The sequence below is a fragment of the Gymnoscopelus microlampas genome, assembly GCF_963454915.1.
Source record: "Gymnoscopelus microlampas genome assembly, chromosome: 4".
In the NCBI taxonomy this organism is placed as follows: domain Eukaryota; kingdom Metazoa; phylum Chordata; class Actinopteri; order Myctophiformes; family Myctophidae; genus Gymnoscopelus; species Gymnoscopelus microlampas.
This window is the reverse complement of record NC_139941.1, coordinates 34,538,276-34,560,822: the sequence shown is the minus strand read 5'-3', so window position 1 is coordinate 34,560,822 and position 22,547 is coordinate 34,538,276. Positions and strand designations below refer to the sequence as shown.

Genomic DNA, 22,547 nt, shown 5'->3' with positions numbered 1-22,547 from the left:
GTTTCTCTCGGATTTGCACAACACTTTATGGAAAGTTTGGTCTTGGGTGAGGGAAGAACTGATCAAATGTTCATGTTTAGCCCAAGGCAGTTGGTGCGGCATCTCATAAAAGGCATTTAACTTGCAACACCACACAACTTTGTGGAAAAGTTAGTCATGGGTCAAGGAAGAACTGACTACCTTTCAACATTGATTGCCCAAAGCGTGGGTGTGGCTTCTCACAAAACACATTAGAACGGATTCACATACCTCCATGACACTTTGTGTGCCTATCTGCAGACACAAAATACATAGCATTGGTGGTGGTATACACACTCCACAGAGTGCAATCTTTCTAGTCCTTTATATGCTATTTTTATCTAGCTAACGGTTGTCCTCTGAAAAAAAAAAAAAGTTAGGGAGAGAGAGAGATGGAATAGGGTAAATGTGTTAATGCCTCAGGTAGCATCTTTTGTGTTGAAGAATGGGCCTGCCAGCTTACTTGTGTCCCTATGAACTAAGCAATCCCCTTCCTGCCCTGCCCTACTGCCAGCCTGGCTGTGTGCCTGCTATAGCTCCATTCCCTTATTCACATGATAGCAAATGCTAGTTTTTCCCTTCTAGGATGATTTGCTACTTAATTATTAATTGATCATCGCCAGAGACATGCGCTCATTAGGCCATAAATGCTGAATGATGCCGCTAGCACGCTGACATTTCCACCTCCACAATGACTGGATTGATGTCAGTTTATCAGTCTCTCTGTGCCAACTAAACTGCATAAAATACATTGTGTGCTATACAGAGGTTTGGATACCTTTGAAACTATATCTACTCCCGAGAGGTGAAGCAGAGAAGCTTCTGCATTTTTGACATACAGTGCGAAGTACTACCATGTGTTTACCTCGCTCAAACAATAACAGTGAAGTCAACACATCTCCAGTGTTGACAAGCAAAGTCATGAATAACTAATACATCACTACTAATACTAAATGAAAGGAATTGGGTTACAACAGTATGATGTGTGTGTGCGCGCGTGTGTGTGTTTGCATGTGTGTGTGCATGCGAGCGAGATGCCATGGGCCAAAACAGAAGCTACAGCTTATGGCAGTACACCACCATGTTCAGATTAGCTGTCAGACCTAAGACGTGACTATCATGAGAATTAAGGGGAGAATGAATGCGTATTTAACAGAGATTCTCACCCATTCACTCATGGTACAATATGGTCAGGATGAAAGCATCAATAATCGTATGCTGAAATCATAGATAATACTCAAGCACACAAATCAAAGTAACCAACAGGCAGTGTTGCCACTTGCCAGATTCTGTGAGAGAAACAAGCAACCAGGTCTAGGAAAACCAGCCCAAAAGAAGCGACGATGGGCCACATGAGCACTTTAACATATACATCAGCTATTTGAAAATAGCAGATCTACAAGCTCACAACGCGTTGCATCGATCTGCTATTTTCAAATAAAATCTTGCGGGGAAGTTATAATTAACCGATCTGGCAACCCTGCCAACAGGTAGGACTACGCAGGCCGAAACGACCAAAATTCTCTCCAACCTGCCTGAGCCCTCGTGAAGAACCAATAAAGAGACAATCAGGCTTGACATTAGTGTCCGGTGTCCAATCAGCTGTAAGGAGTTATCTAATCCATGCTGCCTTTCTCACGCACTGTTGCCCTTTAGAGCACCTCAGGGCTTCCTCTGCTGCTGCTGTTACACCAAGAACATCTGCCCACTGGAATCATATTCTGTAAGTGTTATTGACATTATTGTGACTAGGAAACAATAAGGGAGCACAGCACCCTCCTCTCTAAAATTAACCCATTAAGACCGGGAAAGCAACCACTTTAACCATTATTTTATACTTTGGCTATTGAAAAATAGCAGATATACAAGCTCATAGCGCGTCACCGAGTGCCGCGCTATGAGCTTGTAGATCTGCTATTTTTTGAAAAATCATGAACATTTGGGCAAATCTTTGAATATTTATATTTTTAAAGCGAACATTTGTAACTCAAATCTTTGCTTCTGGGGGTCCCTAGAACATTTTTTTTTTTAGATGGGGGTCCGCGGCCACATACATATAATTTTGGGGGTCCTTGACATGAAAAAGTTTTAGAACCACTGATATATATATTTTGTTTCAGGGACCCCCCAGAAGCAAAGAGTTGAGTTAAACATGTTTGCTTTTAAAAATATAAATTGAAAGATTTGCATACATTTTCACGATTACAAAAAAAAATAGCAGATCTACAAGCTCATATGAGCTTGTATATCTGCAATTTTTCAATAGCCAAATAAATCTAAAATGACACGGATAAGTTCCCGGTCTTAAAGGGTTAACAGCCTGTGACATGCTCACAGTCAGAGGCTGGCCACTCAGAGATGCTCAGCCTCTTAGGCATTCAGCTGGCAGTCAAGCTGACAAGTACAGTTTGGGTTGGCATTCAGCAGTGCACAGGCTCAAATTAACATCCATCATATAATACTGTACCCCACGCCTGCACATGGACATAAACACTGGAGCAAATAATTTAATAGCATTGGCTGCAACATTTGCCATCAGCTCTGGATTCAAAATAATCTTCAGTAACTGATGTACTGTACCAACTATCATTGAAGATGAACGAAGAACTGCTTGGCAATGCATGGCCTGAAATGGTTACATTGTTTCTTCGATAAGAAGAAGAAAGTCCGCACACTGTTCTCAATCTCCAAAAAAACTAACTTTTTATTTATGCAACGTTTCGACCTTCTAGGTTTTCATCAGGCAAATATTGAAAATTGAATACATTTTTTTCTTCCACATAAAGTGAGCAACTAGGGATTCTAATGATGCCTAGGATATAATACAAAATACACAAACTTGGAAGCTCCTTGTGTGCAAAAAGCAAAAACTTTATCTGTGCTACAAAAGCACATCAATATTAATACCCTACTGTATATAGATCAGGCGACAAACTTATTGTAGGTGGCTACATATGCATACATATACTGTACAGGTACACATTTCAAGTTCAGTGCTCTTCCTCAGGCAGCATATACTGTACCTGTATAAACGCTGCCTGAGGAAGAATGTTGCATACCACTGTTTTATAAGTAGCCATGTTTTATATAATGTTCATCACCTATTTAACACCACACATGTAACATAGGTGAGTCTAACCACATTATGGTTTAGTTAATAATCAACCTAACTGCAGACAATGACTTAATATCTATAGCTAAAGATTGGACAAGGAGGCGATACTGTGATTAGATTCTTCTTTATGTCTTATTATTTGGTCAAAAGAAGAGCGGACAATTATACACCCTCCTTTATTTTTTGTCAGACAGTTATAACTGAGAAGGAGACATTGGAGGACAAAGGTCAAAGGTCTCAACCATTTTGTTCAGTGATTACCTTTTATCTCACCCATGTCCAGGGTTTTGCCCAGCTGCTCTAGAAGGTCAGCTCTGGCAGCATTCTTCTTGTGCTTCTTGCCGTCGTAGTGTTGCTGAGCCATGCCGGGATTGTTAAACCATGCATTGCATAGCTGGCAGTAGCGGTCCGAGTCGCGGCGCTGTCGCGGAGAGATCATGGGTGTGGTTTCCGAGGAGATTTTCACAGGACTGGGCGACACCTCTGAAAGATAACAGAGGATACTATGTGGGCACAAGAGAAGACCAGATCAAACAGAATGATCTGTAAGGGGACATTGGGCCATTAAAGTAAAGATAAACAGATAAATGAGTTGTGTTTCAAACCACACATAATATAATAATATGATACAATATAATATATTAGGAGGAGCCTTTACCTTCATTTAGCCATTTAATGTATTTTTTAAATACAGACCCAGTATAATTTTTTAAGGATTTAAGGACTTAACCTATAGACCCCTTAATAGACGACGTCACACTGGTTGCAAGCGATAAGAACCAGTATTGCGCGCACAGGTCCAGCACCGAGGGTGCGTTCGGAAATTGCGCACCGGAGCGCAATCGCCTATTAGTTTGTATTGGCCAGTGCGCTGACTGCGCTCATTGCTGTATTTCCGAACGCACCTTATGTTGGGAATTGATTGCATGAAACAATCACCTGTGTGTTCAGTCTCAATGTTGGTAAACAAATAATTGGTCTACTAAGACAAGAGGCGATTCTTCATTTTTTTTTCTAAATCCTAACAGTTTAAAAGAAAAGAAAAAAAATGTTTTCAAGATTTAAAAAAAATAGCAGATCTACAAGCTCATAGCGCGGCACTCGGTGCCGTGCTATGAGCTTGTATATCTGCTATTTTTGAATAGCCAAAGAAATCTAAAGTGACACAGATGCGTTCCAGGTCTTAATGGGTTAAACTGGTTACCTCATTTTGCTATGAAACTTTTCACATTTATAAATTGTCATGGTAACTTTCGAAATACGATGGGATTTATCAAAATAATGATGACAAGAATGTTTTCGACTAGGAAGAACCTCTGCCACGAAACATCAGATCAGGTTCGGTCAACAAAGCCGCAAAATAAATCTGGTCATGTTTATATGGAGGCACAGCCCCTTCTGAATAACAAGCCAGTGTCTCCATTTAATGACCTGAGAAGAAAACCTAAAGTCTATGCGTCAAAATGGAATGCCGAGCATACAGTACTTGTCTCACGGCCGCTGATTTGTCCCTTCATGCGTGGATGCTGCCATTATCCCGCCAAAAAAGCATATTACAGCATCACACACCCTCAACAAAAACGGAGCCATCAAGTTAATCAGTAATAGATACTCAGGTGCTCAGCCCACACCTCATCTTGACGAGTTAACGTAGAGTGACTTGAGCAAGAACAAGTGATTAAAAAGGCATGTGTTTCAATCAGAATGTCCTGACGTGCCATGAGGGACGGCGCGTTGTGCAGCAATGACTTCCACCCCTCAAATATTAGTTAGCTCTGTCTCTCTAGTCTCTAAATAAGCGAGTTTTCGCAGCCGTGTTTGTTCCCACCCCACACTACTTTTACTGGTTGAGATCTGCAGGCTGCTTTGCGCCCGTTCCTGGAATATAAATATCAGGTCAGAAGCTTTGTAAATACAAATTATATAAAGGAAATTGGATGTTCAAATTGCATAGTGGACTGACAACACGTCGCTTCTCTAGCTCACTTTGCTCCTGACACACTTCATATTTACATTTCAGGATTGTTCAATCAAACAGTCAAACAGTATAGTGAGACCCAAACAGTAAAACAGTATAGTGGTTCTTTTTTACTCAAGGAAGGGAATGTGTCTAATATTTAAGGAAAACTAATAGAATACGCACATCACTTGGTTGAGGTGCTGGGTTGGAAAGTAATGTAAAGTATGAAGAAAAAGAATAAACCCGCACACTCATCTGCTATTGACAACGTTTCGAGCCAAGGCTCTTCATCGGGTCAACCCTTTTCTTTGTCTTCTTTTTCTTTTATATTATTATTATTATTATTATCATTTAAGACATGTCTATGCATACTGTGTTTGTGCATGCGTATGGGAGAAATATCTAAAGGAGACTGTGTGTATGTGTGCACATTATGTCTTTAGTCAGCCTCTGATTGCACAACAGACTAGCATGGGACTGCCGCCAGATTAGTAACAGGAAGTAAATATAGCTACCTTTCGCACATGAAGTGTGTGTGTGTGTGTGTGTGCGCGCGCGCGGAGCCGTGCATTGATGAAATGGAGACATTCCTCTCCTCATTAGTTATATTCATTAGTTAGTTATAATAATTAGTGGTTTGCGCCCCTAGCCTTGTTATGACAGGCGACAATGCTACATATCAGGACTGTTTCGTGCGAAATGTTGTAACCAGTTTGTCCGCTCGCTGTCAGGAACCGGTCCACATTTACTTCACATCCCATTATGTGCAACTGAACATGGCAACATTTCTCAGCAAACGGCACATGATGTTGGGGAGGTGCACTGTAGGCGAAGTGAATTGTCAGCATTTTAATCTTCTAGCAAAGCATATCTGCAGCTCATTAAGTGATTCAGAAATTGACATTGGAACAGTAGGGTTTGCACAGTACATATAGGCTATGCATCCGTTGTCAAAGTTGCACTTTTTACTGCATGCTTGCTGAACAACTGCTGAATGAACAGTTGTTCTCTCTCCCCAGCCTTAAGAAATGCCATACACAGTAGATGGTTATATGATATCGCAAGTCTGTGTTCATTCATGCACAAACATCTTCCCACGTGTTCGTACCTTTATTTAACCAAGAAAGATGATGAACCCATTGGATACATTATTTTTTAAATGGTTTTATTGGTGATTGTTATAGGGTGCAGGTGATAGGGGAACAATATTTAGTAGTACTCAATGTACTTCAGCGCAAGTAATTTTTGTTTTCAAATCGCAACCAAGATCCCACTCGAGCTGCTATTTCTTCTAACCTCTGGAACAACAGTCAACACTGCAGAACTAGTGTAGTGTGAAAGGGAAAGTTCCATCGGGTATTTGATATCTAACATTGTGCAGTTTTGAATGTCTTTAAATGGTTTTCACATGTATTATTTAGTTAGGGGCCAAGCACTGAGGGCATCCTATTGTATTTTTAATTGCAATAATCAGAAAAATGTAGGATAAATAATTAAGCTACGCTAACCCTACTTGTGTTTTAGTAGCATCCACAAAGTCATTATAGCCATGTCTGAATTGCGCTAACCGTATTCACTTTTTTTCTGAAATAGTTTTTTTCTGCCAACCATGCACTAAATAATTCAGAAAGGCCACCTTGCTGACATTTTTAATTGCCACTGTGACATTTACAGTGCTCACACGAAACCCCGAGCTCACCCAGATCTTTTTCACAAAAGCAAATTATTATCATTAGACATTTTGTGTCAGTGTAAAGTTCAACCTTCCAGCGTTTAAAAGAAGAGACTAATGGCTAACAGCCACCACTTTAATTATGTTAGGTCACTGCAACTGGCTTGATTAATTTATTTTGCTCACTTTTGTTTAACAATAGCTAAATGAAAGTGTCATGGTACACACCACATTGCCAAAAATAAAGGAGACACCTCAATAAATAAGGGATACCAAGTATCCTATGTAGGGTTCAGATGGCTCTCCATGATAGGCGTAATTGTTCCTGGCATGGTTCAGGTCCGACCTGGCAGGCATGCAAACTGGGTAGGACAAGATGCTTGAGCAGATACTGTATAAACACAGACCCACAACAAGGTATCCTCCACAGGAATGGTATCTAACCATGTTAATTATTTAGATAAGCTAATAAATGCTGATGACTTACTTAAAATGACTCTGATGCCAGCTGTTCGCAACAAAACTATGAATGTTCAAGTCCAACTTCATCCATGACCAGCTCCAGCTGCACCTAATGCGCGCCCACCTGCTTCACTACCAATGCATCAATTTCTCTATGACTCATTCAGATTTTTTTTTATGTTATAGTTGATGTTATATGACAAAGATCCATGGACCAGACAATATCAGTACCATCTGCAATTCCACTGGAGGGGCTAACACTACACAGGCCAGACAGAGTACTAGCCTCAGCTGGTGGGCTTGTAGGAGGTGGTCTGGCTGTTTGTGTAAACAACTCGTTGTGTCAAGATGCCAGGGTGGTATCTACACACTGCTCACCACACATAGAGCTTATGGCTGTCAAATGCTGACCGTTTTACTTGCCACGGGAGCTGTCACCGGTCGTCATTGTAGCAGACTATCTACCACCAGAGGCTAATGTGAAGGAAGCTATATGAGTCAACTTTAAAATAAAATCTACGAGCAGCAGACGGCACTTCCCGATGCTTTTTTTGTGGTGGCGGGGGATTTCTTGTCTTGCAGCGCATCAAGGGCAGCTTCCCTGCAAAACTGGATCCACTACAGTTTCTATATAGAGCCAATTGCTCCACAGACGACGCTGTCTCAACTACACTGCACTCCATCTCACTTTGTCCCATCTCGAGAAAGAGAACACCTACGTCAGGCTCCTCTTCATCGGCTTCAGCTCGGCATTCAACACCGTAATTCCACAACAGTTGGTGGAAAAGCTGAGGTTGCTGAATGTGGACTATGGCACCTGCACCTGGATCCTCAACTTCCTGTCTCAGAGGCAACAGAGAGTCAAAGTCGACAGCCAAACATCGAGAACCATCTCAGTGAGCACAGGATCGCCCCAGGGCTGTGTCCTGAGCCCCCTGCTGTTCAGTCTGTTGACCCCACTGCTGCACTGCCAAATTTGGCAGTAACCATATCCTCAAGTTCGCTGATGACACAAACGTGGTGGGACTCAAGAATGATGAGTCTGCTTACAGGAAGGAGGTGGAACTATTGACGTCATGGTGCAGTTCGCATAATCTCTCCCTGAATGTGTGCAAAACAAAAGAGATGGTGATCGACTTCAGGAGAGCCAGCAACCGCCACCACACACCGCTGACCATCGATGGCACCCCTGTGGAAACGGTTAATACCATCAAGTTACTGGGAGTTCATCTGGCAGACGACCTGACCACCACCGCTAACACCACAGCCATCATTAAGAAGGCCCAGCAGAGGCTACATCCCCTCCGAAGGCTCAAAAAGGCAGGCCTTCCTACTCTTCTCCTCACCACCTTCTATGCACCATTGAGTCCCTCCTAACCTACGGTTTCACTTCCTGGTTCGGCAGCTGCAAAGCACAAGAGAGACATCTGCTGAACCGGGTGGTGAAGACAGCTGGAAGGATCATCGGAGCCTCTGTTCCCTCCTTGTTGGAGATCTATAGGCTACAGAACCAAGATCCACCAGCATCATAACGGACCCCCATCACCCTTCCCATGGTCTGTTTTGTGCCCTCCTACCCATGGGGAAGAGGTACAGGAGCATTAAGGCCAGAACGAGCTGGATGCGGAACAGCTTCTTCCCGAGTTAAATGAGGATTGTAAATGAACTGCACCCTCTGCCACCCCCCCCCCCCCCAACGAACTGACCTAAACTAATTGGCCTGTACTTGACTGGAAAAATGTAATTGCACTTTTGAAATGCACTACAGCACTTTACTAAACTGTGCTGGTAACTTTTTTTTTGAAGGATTGCACCACGGCACTTTACCTACTGTATATGTGCTTGTGCTGTGCTGGTAACTTTTAGATGAATTGCACGTCATACATATAAGGGTTTCCTTATGTAAGTACACGGAAATACAGTGATTCTGAGGTAGCAAAGGTTCAGTGGCCTTACATTGTTATTCACATTTCATTATTTCATTAACAAATTGATATATGATATACCTGTCAAAAAAGTAGCTAAAACATTTTAATACGGATAAATAGAATAGATAATAGACCAGATGAATTAGCACTTTGTTAGAGCAGAATTAGTATTGCAAGCCAGATTGTTGCCTCCCACATTTTTCAAATGCTTCAGTCATACAGTCTGGAGCACGGAAGCTCAGAAAATTATCCAGGGGTAAAGCAGATGTGATGCCTCCTCCTCCCTTCCGTTTCATCGTTACAGTTGTGCAAATGTATCCTCTAAATCAAAATAATCAAAGCCTATATAGCTTATCAGAAATGGAAATTAAAAAATTAAATGTAAAGATAATTTTTTAATATATTTTTGTGAACGGAAATGACAAACAGACAAACAGCTTCCTTTCTCAGCTTTCGGGAGGTGTAGTTCCAGACACCAGAAGCGTAGCGTCTGTTGGGCCACTCGGGCCATGGCCCAGGCAATGGAGCTCTGGCCCAGTCTAGCTGCTGAAAGACGAAGGCGAGAAAAAGAAAATTCTACTCCTCCAACAACAATGGATACATTGGCTGCCCCATTCGCACCTTTTACCAAGCTACAAAAGCTGCAATGCATATCAATAGCCATGTATAACCTGTTACGTACTGTAGTCTGTAGGAGGCATATGCTACTGTCAGATGTCCTGAAGCAGTCCAAAGGAGAATGGATTATGGTCCTGGGATTCATGAATTAAATTACAGAGGTGACTCAACTAGAGGCAACTAGTTGAGTGTCAGTGGGTGTGTGCGTGCGCTCACTTGCTACAAGTGACGTCACAAATTGACACGGAACCATGTAGATTATCAACACAGTGTTATGGTGCTACTGTAGTAAAAGGCTGGGAGAGAGTGTTGTTACTGTTGTTTTATGGTCGTTTAATGAATGAATCTTTTTTTTTTCCCGGCCTGGCCCAGTCAAAATTGTAATCCAGCCTACGCAGGTGCCAAACACTATGTAGCATTCAGACAGAGATAGTGGAATAGTTGTCTGCAGGGCTCATCAATGTGTCCGTACAGTACATGGACAAATGTGTCCGTGGCAAGACCATTTTTTATTATGTTCTTATTTTGTTCATGTAATATGTGAGGAAAGCATAGACTGTTCTGTACCACACTGCATTGATGCCTGTATACAGCCAGTGCAATGTACAATTTCAATTTAGCCACTCTTCAGACACTCTTATCCAGAGCGACTTACAATAAGCAAAGTAATCACATACAGTGCAGAGAATAGAACAGTACAGAGAATAGAGCAGTATACAGTGAATAGACTTGGACCATGCTGCATTGATAGTAGCGGGAGTGACATCAGGACTCCAGGTCTCCAGGTTTTCTTCAGAATAGGTTAAGACACTGATTTAATTAATGCAGAGATACCAGGTAATAAAAGTAAATAAGTACACGTACTTTATTACAATACTTAAGTATTTTTTGGGAGGACCTGTACTTGAGTATATATATTCATCACAACTTTCACTTTTATTTCAATACATTTAAAATAAGAACATTATTATTTTACTCAACTACATTATCACTGTCACACCTCAAATAAAATCTGAATATACTGTAATTGCAAGTCTCTCATCATGATATTGGATTTACCAGACTGTTCTTAGCATATTCTCATGAGTACAACTGGCACTCTCATCAAGTTGCCTGCTGTCCATTGTTTTGTGCTATATAGGACACACCAATTATGGTGTAGTGCCTGTTTCATAACGCATTTATGCATGGATATTTGATAGGATAAATTATGTGCCAATCCTTTATAATAAACAGGCTTTGATTTTGATATTGAGAAAATAGATAATTGTAAGAAAAGTGGTGGAGGCAGGCTGGCAAAGGGTTTCCATGTTCATATGAAAGAGACTTTTTGTTTGTTGTTTATGATTGAGTTTCTGGCTGATAAGGGCACAGGCTTTTATGGGCGTTTGTTCTTTCAACCATTAGAACAAATGCACCATACTATATTGTGGCATACTATATATACTGTAAAAGACTCAAGTGGATGTAGATGGAGAATTATTTCTTTGGTGGACACCACCTCAAACAGAAAATTCTGCCTTTGATGTGATGGATGAAATGCACTCAAAATTCATCTGTTGTACTCTTTTATGTTCATGTGCCACTGAAAATGTTGCGACTGAACTGTAGCTGAACTATTTGAAAGCTACATCTGAAAATAGTGAATCAAGCCACAAGCTACTTGGAATTCTAGTAGCCCAGCAGCCGACCCTAAAATGTGAATCACTTTCAAATAACACTTTTACTCAACTACTTTATATACCACTGAGAAATACCATCATTGCAAAATGTGTAGCGCATGGGCACTATGGCACATTAGGAGTATACATTTAGGGTTAGGCCTATTAGTTTCTGGTAATATTATTGGTCGTGGCAAAAATAAAGTTTGATGAAAATGTCCAACCCAGCCCAGCATGGTGATGACCCCTGGTTGGCTGGCTATGCGAGACTAGAAGAGTAGAATTTGTATTTTACTGTAATAGGCAAAGTGTTCATTTTACCCTGTTGTCCCCTGCCGTATAATTAAGAATGCATTAGAATGGATCTGTGTCATTACCCCAAATGTAATAACAGAAAACACTTTTTTTTGTTTTTGTCAAAACAAACCTCAAACACTAATATTTGTTAGTGATTCCAAGCTAGTAATATAGCCAGCAGCCTTGTTATTTTATCTGGCCTATTGCTTGCAATTGTATAAAATGTTCAATGAATAATTAATGTAAAAACTAGCAGCAAAGAGATAACTCAAAGTTCACTTTTCTATTTATCGTCTGCTGCAAGAAGAAAGATTGCACATCTCTTCTTATTCCTAATCATTGATGCTCTGTCTGACTGCAAAGCTGAAGTGGGGGTTGGGGGCAGGACAGACGCTTTATTTCATACGCATTTTTAGTGCTTCCGACGTGGATAGACTGTTGAAAATTGTGTGAGCCAACAACTCTGTCTAGGTCTACTATTTCCGACCCAATCCCCATGAAGGTATGGTATAAATGTTATTATTGTACAACAGGGGTATGCGTGAGGCACTTGGGAGCTGTGCATGGTTGGTTACATAATGGTTTCCATCTTAGCAAAAAGAAAAATCTCAGAAGTGTTCAGAACAATAACTGGGAAGAATTACAAGTAGTCAGTTGATAAAGCCTGTTGATAATGCTTTGTGTAAGCTTTTTAAGTTGTCTTGAGAGCAATGCTACTGCAATACATAGTGGAGATTCATCAGACACGCACGTGCGCATGCAATGCACGTACGCGCGCGCGCGCACACACACACACACACACACACACACACACACACACACACACACACACACACACACACACACACACACACACACACACACACACACACACACACACACACACACAATTCAAGTGTAATCACACGCTGTTTTAATATTCCTGCTGCAAGAAAAAACAATCTTGCGAACCTGTTTTATGCTTATGAGAGGTACCCAACCCCCCATTCATCAAATTCTCATAATTGCAGGACAACTACACTGCTACCCAGAGTCTTGCACATTCCAGTCTCATAGATGATGACCCAGCAGGTACAGTTCAAAACTCAGCGCAGAAGACCTGCGCTGAGGTCTAACAGGCAGATATGGCATCAAAGGAATATTATACAACAGGTAGTTCCGACCAAGCAATCTGATTGGTTGAAATAGCTATCTAGCCGTGCTTCAAACCAGCATGATAGCACGGGCCAAATCACATTAATAAATCACTCCGCACTGCAGTCCGCACCTGATTAGACCATATAAGGCACAGCTGTGCTGTGAGGTCACGCTGTCCCACGGTGGGAAAACAAACAGACGAAAACAAACAGCACGGCGAAAAGAGCCGATCTACAAGTTCACAACGCGTCGCCAGGTATCGCACGGCGAAAATAGCCGATCTACAAGTTCACAACACGTCGCCATCGCGAGGCGTTGTCAGCTTGTAGATCAGTTATTTTGGCCACGTGACACGGTCGTACGACGGAGCATATAGCCTACTGGAATTCATTCCACTGTGCAAGCATTGATAGCTCAGCTGTGTTGATGAGACGGTGCCTCAAAGCGCTGCTACAGGGACTATTTAATGTCTCAGTCAAATAAACTCTTCTCTTTACAGGGAAACGGATAATAGCGAAACATTTTTATTATGAATTGCCCCACAATATGAATACATTTGGATGTGTTTTGTTGGTAACTGTTGTATAATCGCAATATTACACTCGAGGGTGTGCTTTACCTACATTATTGGCACTTCAGTGATGCTCGCGGAACTCGGCTTCGCCTCGTTCCTGACCGCATCACTGGCGTGCCAATAATGACGGTAAAGCACACCCTCTCGTGTAATATTGCTTAAATATAGCAATGCACCTGTGTAAATAAGGCATATACTGATATCACTCAAAGGGTGTTTCGTTCTCCACACAAAGAGAAACAGCACAATTTAAATATCAAATGTCATCCTCCTATAATTCCACAAAGCTCTGTGAGGGTGGTGAGGCCAAAATCTCTTCTGCCCGGTTCTCCTCAGTGGCTGGAGCAATCGATCTGAATTTGCACACAGCCATTGACCATTACCATGTGCACGGAACAGCGGAGACAGTTTTACGATTTCCCCAAATCTCAGCTGTTTATTAGCGTTTTTGTGTAAAAGTATGTCGCCATGGTTACGGCTGCCCAGCGAGCTAAGGGATGAATGCGGGGGGGGGGACACCGCGACGGGACGGGACGCGGGATAACCCCACGTTCGCCTGCGCACTTAACCTAGCCTGGTTCCAGACGAATCTGCCTTTGCAAAATTGCATGCACTTTAGCCCTCGGCAGATTAGGTCTGGCCCCCCTCCATAGAGATTTCAATTCTCTCCCTCCGCAGTTGTGCGGAACCAACCAGGGCCCAGTATCCAAATGTGGGCGGGCTTATCACCTTATTTGTAGCAATGACGTACAAGGACTGCTCTGATTGGTTCGTTCAAGGAAGCACTGCTCTGATTGGTTTAGGTCTAACCAATAGAGTCCGTTTGGATCTTTTTGTAACCGCCCCTTGGAAGAAAATCAACCGTTGATAGGGACCAGACTATTATCCACGCAGTGTGTCGTGTGATATTGTCTGGCTACATGAGGCTACACTTAACCGGGTATGGACTAGTAACAATAATTTACAGTATGTGCTCAGTGGAGCGCATACTGTACGTATATCTGTCTCCACTAGGCTGGTTTGCCAGCCTATGATGTCAGTCACCTACTGTATCTATGACGTATGACTTCATAATTGAGCGTGGTTTGAGCCTGAGCCGGCCATCATTGACTTCCATTATAAATTATAAAGTTCAATGTTTCAAACCAATATAGACAATATATGAAAAAACTAAATGTGTGGAATTACTTCCTTGGTCTACTGGCAGCATGCACAAGAAATGTGGCGCTGATCATTCCAGCGGTTCGCGACATTAGCCCCAGATAGGCTCACAGACCAAGATACACAGGGGCGAAATCTCTCCCATTGCCTTTGGATAACTATACCACTAAAGTTTTGATGTGCACTCCTCACTGTAATACCAACTTTCGGAGGACAGGGCATAAAAGTCATTTTTCTTTCCTTTTGTAGGGCAGAGAGAGAGAATGTCATTTTGTTGTAAACTTTTGGATGAGGAATTGTAGCAGACTTGAAGAACATGAAGTCACCAAAACTCACGTTACAGAGGGGATTAGTTCTGAGGCATTACAATTTCTTTGGCATTTATGTGAGAGGATTTTCTTTTTGAAAATCATCAGCACATGATGAATCATCCAAGCCTGATGGCCCTGCTTTATCATCATCAAGTCAAGGAGACAGCAGACATGCCAGATCTCATAACGGCAGTCATGCGATCAGTTCATGAGCGGAAACACAGTATACTATTACCTGCTTTGTTGGCCTGGTATATAGGCTAAATGCAGCTGGATGGGATATGGGAGAGGAGGTGTTAATAACCATAAAGAAAGTAATATGTGGCTAAAAAAAAAATACAGGCATACAATTTTAACACCTTGTTATCTCCATCCAAAATAATTGAACAGGGATATGCTTTTTACCCACTGTCTGTTTGTTAGCCACTGATTTTCACACTGACTGGCCAAAGTCTGTGTTTGCGTCTATTTTATATCCAGCTGCATAGATTTTCAGCTGTCATACATAGAGTATATGGACTGTGGAATATACAGTATATAGTGTATATCTGTAAAACCCAACAAGCATATATCTAACAAGTAAGAAATAAGGAGTACTAGGGGGTAAGGTGAAGGGAAGGTGAAGAAGTGAGTTTTCAGACTGCAGAGCAAGATGACGGAGGGGAGGGGAGTCATTCCACAGCTTGGGAGCCAGAAGAGAGAATGAGAGTCTAGGACTCTAGGTCCCTGTCTTGATGATATATGTAGTGTAAAAGTACGCAATTTGTTACTTTTATACATCCACCATTGAAAACGTGTCTTGGTACAAACAAACAAAAAAGAACCTTGTCCATTCCTACCGTAACATTGATGTACAGATTGAGAAAGGCTGGTGGTAATCCCAATAACTTCTATATATTATTCTACAACTAGAAACGTACGCTCATTGGAGAAGAACACTAACACTTCTGACACAGTAACGACAAAATGTGCGTCGTCTTCTGGCTGTCTCTCTTTAAGACAAATTGTAAAAAATATTCAAACATAGTGTTTTGATGTGGTGTCTGCAGTGCCGCTTTAGACTCCACGGGGGCTCTACGCATGATACGGGACTGCGCGCGCGTGCATGCGTCCCTCGCCCGCGCGATTTTTTCCGGGTTTCCCGCGGATAAAGTTACTTTTTTTGTTACTTTATTTCGGTTTTAGTGTGCTGGGCAGCCTGCGCGGATGTGAACGCAGTAATGCACGTTATTTTCTGCTGAAGGGAGGGGGCGGAGAGGGGGCCTCTTTGATCGGCGGGTAGGCGGGGCCCCACGCAACCTGCGTAGTGTGCGTGTAGGGAGAAGCGGCCCTGGGTGTCTGTTCGATATAATGGTCTACACAAGTTTCCCAATAGGAAGTTTTACTTGGATACATTATGTTGGATAATATGTTAAAAACAGAATATGTGCTGCTAGGACAGCGGAAATGACACAATAGAAGTTGTGGTTTTGTGGCATAATGTTACTTGCGTGTGACTCTCTCACACTCACTGACTCTCTCTCTCTCTCTCTCTCTCTCTCTCTCTCTCTCTCTCTCTCTCTCTCTCTCTCTCTCTCTCTCTCTCCATCTGTGTCAGTATGCACTGTACAGTATGTGTAAGAGGCAGGAATGTTCTGCAACAAGCATGAACTGTTCTCCATCAGAAACATCCATCGATCTTCTACTGCTTATCCAGAGTCAGGTCACGTTAGCCAACTTTAACTGGGGGATCCCGAGGCGTGGAGATATAATCCCCCTATCTATTTGGTCCGATGTCTCTTGCCAGCTGGCCGTGGCTGGAATACCTCCCTGGGGAGCTATCCAAGATGCATCCATATTACATGGAACTACCTCAACAGGCTCGTTTTCATGTGAAAGAATATTGGCTCTTCTCCAAGCTTCTTAACCTGGGAAAACTCATTTTCGCCACGTATCCGCGATCTTATTTCAGTCATGACCCACATTTCATGAATATAGGAGTAGGAACAAAGTTTGACCGGTAGATCAAGAGCTTTGACTTCTGGCTCAGCTCTTTTTTCTGTCAAAACAGTGCGGTACAGGGAACGCAGCACCGTTCCTGCTACACCTGGAGTGGGCAATCCACAAGTTTCCTGCTGAGAACCATGGCCTCAGATTTGGAGATGCACTGTACACTTGACTGCGAACCGACCCAGTGAGATTTGGATCGGGTCTGCCACTCCAGTACTGTCCCAGAATTCCATGCAATGTTGAAGAGGCGTGTCACCCACAACACAGACAACAGACCCTCAACACCCAAAGCCTTCAGCATTTCAGGATGGATCTCATCATTCCAGGGGCTTTGCCAATGTGGAGTCACTTGACATACCTCTGTAACTTCCTCCTGGGAAACTGGAGGAAGTGTTAATGTTAATTTGTGTTAATGTAGCAACAATGCTGTCACAACGTGCGTGTCCACGATTGGCTAGTTCCGGGCCATAGTCTATCAGTATGCTCATTCCATCGCCTGTTGTGATTGGCTAGTTCCGGTCCATAGCTTAGAGAGGGACAATTGCTTTGATTATAATTTGTCAAAAATATGTAATTGTTACTGACATATTTGAAATTGGCTTCCTTGGCCAGCTGGTAGCGTGTACAATAAATATGATGATAATTGGCCAAACAGTTTGCCAGATTAGCCGCAGACAGACACACAGACTGCAACCCAGAACCCCACCTAGCGGAATAATTAAAGATGCAGTATTTGGGTGTAGTTTAAAGTTTGAAGCCCCATTCAGTGCCACATCATGGCTAACATTACAGAGTACAATATCATCTCATTGAGAATCATCCTTGTGTAAAGCTGCAGATTTGACAGGAAATGGCATTCACAGCATTGGCGGTATTGTGTTCCTAGAAACGGGCCAGAAACTCTCAATTCATACTTAGAATGATGAGCAAATAGGAAACAAAATTTCCATCTAGAGGAATGACCAGATGCACGATCCTACAGTATGTTTGTATAGAAAGAATTATAATGGCCAATTAACACTCAGTCATACTGTGTTGAGTATGGTACACATTCAAGTAAAAATGCATGTTAACAGGCAAACGGTATATGGGTCACTGAATATGTGCATATTAGCAGAACGGTATCCATGAAGAGCCTGACTGAAAGGGCAAAGGAAATTATGGGCAGTATTAGTTTATTCAGGCTATGTGTGTTATACATAATGTGAACTATGTAAAAATATGTAAAACACACCCTGCGAGAAAAGACTGGTCTGGTACATCAGTGCTGTCAGATTAAAAGCTTACATGTAAAAAGAAAAAAAAAACTTTATATGAGTTTAAAAAAAGCAACCATAGTCTGATATTACCCTTTAAATGCTTTGGAGAAAGAAAGAAAAAAAATATAAAAAAGAAAATAAATAATCGGTCCCTGAATGAATTTCAAACTCCCTGTAGTCATAACTCGTGCTCTATCCTCAAGCAGTGAATCTCAGCTGGTTTCACACCAGAACCCAAATTATACAGTCAGGACGGAATGTATTACAACATAACAATATTCCTCTATTGTAGCTGCTTTTAGCCCATGACCCACTTTGAGTACCGGCCCACACTGCCGTAAAGGTGAAGCCGTTGTAGTGGTAACCCCATTTTACTGCATGGTTGTTGGATACTGACTGAAACACTGAAACACTGTTCCAAAGGGGAAAGATTTGGAACACATTGTGGTTTGCTAATCATTTCAGCTGTGGAACATGACAATGATTAGTCATTTGGGTTATGCTATAACAAGAATTGTTAGCCGTACGATCCTGGGTAATTTCTGCGTGGATGTGTTTTGAGGGTGTGCGGGTACAGGATGTTTCTGCCTCTATACCGCTGACAACCAGTTGAAACAACAGAGTCCCGTGAGATGAGTGGATCAGTGGACGCATTCGGCCTCTCCGCTAACGTTACTTATGTAGAAATCGATAGCCCAGGGCCTCCTGCTGCCCCTGATTTATCTTCCTGACATTTCCTATTTGTGGCAGATCCCTGCACAGCACAATGCAGGTGCTTTAGATTGTCACTGTGAGATAAAAACAGAATGGCCTCGAATAATGCTTGCAGTTATTACAACAGGGATATTGGAAGTGTGTAATCTTTCAATGACAAAACACCTCTGTTTTATTTTGATGTACTGTGCATTTTCCTTCCTATATGTAGCCTATACATTAAATTCCATATGATTTAGAGGAAAAGGGCATGTGTTGGCGAGCAATCCGAGCATGTGACCAAATGTAACTATTTTGTACTAGCTTCCTTATAATAATAATCCCTTCCCAGCATCAAATTTATGGGCCTCCTGCCAGTACAAAGAATACACACATTTATGAACATTACATACTAGACAATATTCTTTTTCACATAACATTTAGAAAGTTGTTATGAACAACAAAGTTTGTTATGTATTAAATGTGTGGTTTTCATAGCAGTACGCGTAGGTTTATTAGCATTCTTGCTGCTGTTCAAACAAATACCAACTACTTCTGTCCCCAGACTAATCCGTGGGCAGAAATCTCCAATCGTCTGGCAACGCGAGACGTAGGTCATTATTTTGGACAGGCATTATCATTGGGAATCATTTTAAGACACTCATCACTTTCAACTTGGGGAATATGTGCTCCCTGCTAAAAGCACAATATGACAAATCCTCTGTCACTACAAACACAATACAATCAATGTTTCATTCTTCCCTTTTATGTGACTGAAGTATAGGTCTAAATTGCTCAATGTCCTCATTTCATCACCATCTATTTCTACCATTTGAAGCTGTGCATACTCATGTTCAGAGCTGTTCTTATTCATTCTCTATCATCAGTACAAGTGGATACATCATACTCTTAACTCTTAGAAATGATTGTATGCACGGCTTATGCACAAATTGTTTGAATGCAATATTGATAAATGTGGGCCATGGTTTTTCATTTGAACTAAGGGCCATTCTTATTCCAGACTAGTGGAGTCAATTCAACTGACTTCTCAAACGTGTGTGTGTGTGTGTGTGTGTGTGTGTGTGTGTGTGTGTGTGTGTAAGAGTGCATGCGTGTGGTGGGTACATTCATGTCAGCTAAAGAGGGGAGGTACTGTGAGGCCATGTACTATTTGTTGGGTGTCAGGACGATTGATAGCTCTGTCATGGGAAGTGGGAGCCGTCTCCTTTCTGGCTCATTGGCCACAGATGGCATAGCTAACAGTTGGATCTGTCAGTGACATGTGAGTGAAGCTAGGTAATAGCATAGGGATTTTCCAAGGCAAGCACTATATCATTAGAGTGCAATTGAACAGCAAGGTCCAAAACTACAGCGAACAAACTCTATTTACAATTCATCAGAGATGGGTGAAAAAGCATGAATTCTTTATGATTATTTCAACCAAGCTGGAGAACCAGATGGGTGGGGTTTATTGCATCAGAATAATTCAGACCATGTCAGCTTTGTTGTCAATCTGATTAAAAAAAAGTTTAATAGAGTTTTAAATGTCCTATGAATATCTTAAACTTTTTGTCTTTTGTTTTTCCTAAGCACCAAACCCAGCGTTTCTAGCACTTCAACCACAGTAAATAAACAGAATTATTGGCAAATACTTTGAGACCATTGTTTTAGAGAATTGGTAGGCCACTGGCTGCATTGAAGTGACACTATTCAAGCAATTACAAATCCCCTTGCTGAACTTATTTCTGACAAAATGTTGTTGCATTCCAAAATATCCTCACCACTAGGACCCTGCAGCATTCCTTTTTCAGCGTTGCTTCAGTATATACAAGTGCAGTAGCGGAGCTACGAGAGGTGTCGCTAAAAAAAGACTACTAAATTAACGAGTTAAGCTGCAAGGGAGTATGAACAGAATCAACAGTAGGAGTGACCTTTATTGGAAAGTGTAATAACCCAAAACTTTTATGAAGGTGTCACTTTTTGGAATGGTGGATGATTAATTGGGTAACAAAATATTTAAGTAGGACTACAGACCCACTATGAGACAATTTTAATTCAATTCAATTGTATAGCAGAGAGAATGTCAAGCATTGATCGCCATTTAATTCCACTGAATGAAAATGAGGCAACAGGTGTGCCTCATGTGTGTCAAACGTCAATAGGATATTGTAGCAATACCATAAACCTGCTGAAACACATGAAAATGAGCCGTGGAGATCACAGGATTAGTGAGGAGGGGGACGGCTCCCAAGAGATGCAGAACTCTCTGACAGAGGTCTTTCACAGAGGCAGGATTCATCCACGTACGTACGGTATATCCTACTATAATTCTAGTAACCTGACGGTGGGTGGATGGGGTCCTGGGTCTCCGATCAAACTGCGCATGCGTCGTGTTGCCAGGTTTCGCGAGAGAAACAAGCAACGAGGTCTATGAAAACGAGGCCAAACCAAACGAACCCTATACCACCAACATTGGCCCTACAGCGCTTACAGTACGCCGACATGGCAACACCGAGACCCCGCCCACTCTCTGACTGTCTACAATTCCAAGCAACGAGGTCTATGAAAACGAGGCCAAACCATACGAACCCTATACCACCAACATTGGCCCTACAGCGCTTACAGTACGCCGACATGGCAACACCGAGACCCCGCCCACTCTCTGACTGTCTACAATTCCACACGCCGCGGCCGCCATTGAAATCAGCAGCTCGCTCGCTTCACACAGCTCACGCACAGTTACCTCCTAAACGCTGAAATAAGCACACATTTCGAACCAATGTGGTAATATTCTCACACAAACAAGCCCAACTTACATTTCTGTCCATTACAAATGTCACAAGACACGAAGGAGACGAGGCAGCGGCCCCGCGGAAGTCGCGGCCTAGCGCAAGCATAAGCCTCGCCTGGGAGTGGGGCCTTTACCCCAACATCGCCGCGCCGCCCGACGGATGTCGGCGCGCTGCCACCCGCGACGTCCCGCGCCATGTAAACAAACTACCGGTTGTTGCTAATACTGTCTAAAGCATGTATGTGAATGCTTATGTCCAATACTGTGTTGCCGTTAGTTGGGTTTAAGCCAACAGCTGCCTATAATGGGCCGTCAGTGTGGAGCTAAGCCACGGGTAGCGTTAGCATGCGGCTAACGTTAATGTTACACAACGCAGCTGTCGTCACTCAAACGGCTACGTTAAACATCTTATCAACAACCTGTATGAACGTTAGTGTGGTCAATGTCATCAATGCTAACTAATTAGCCCGTTGAACAGTGTTATTTTGGGGACTTTGGTGGGTTTCTGTGACACAATGTCACGATGTAGCAACTCACAGTGTTATGTCACACGCAATTGAATAGCTTAGCACTTCCGGTCGTTCCTTCACAATAAAGGTTGCAATCAATTGAAAATAGCCCATCTACAAGCTCTCAATGCGTCGCGATGCGTTGTGAAAATAGGGAGATGGGGAGAGAGAGAGAGAGAGGGACGGAGAGAATACTCAAATACCTTGAGCAAAAATACTTCAGAGTACTCAACATGAGTAAAAATACTTAAAAGTACTGAAAAGTTGAAAAAAAAGAGTAAAAATACTTAAAGATTGATGAAAACACTACAAATACCTAAAAGTTGATAAAAACACTACAAATACCTAAAAGTTGATAAAAACAGTAAAAATACTTAAAAATCTGTAAAAAA

At 42.1% G+C, this 22,547-nt stretch overlaps 1 protein-coding gene across 1 annotated transcript in view; it reads right to left on the bottom strand.

Annotated features, from left to right (window-relative positions):
• zmat4a (zinc finger, matrin-type 4a) overlaps positions 1 to 22,547 on the bottom strand; it is a gene marked incomplete at its 3' end in the record, with an annotated part of 107,706 nt that overhangs the window by 10,661 nt on the left and 74,498 nt on the right. Inside the window, exon 5 of the mRNA XM_084055777.1 lies at positions 3,395 to 3,616. Within this exon, the coding sequence (XP_083911903.1) occupies positions 3,395 to 3,616 (222 nt within the window). The remainder of the gene's footprint in view (positions 1 to 3,394; positions 3,617 to 22,547) is intronic.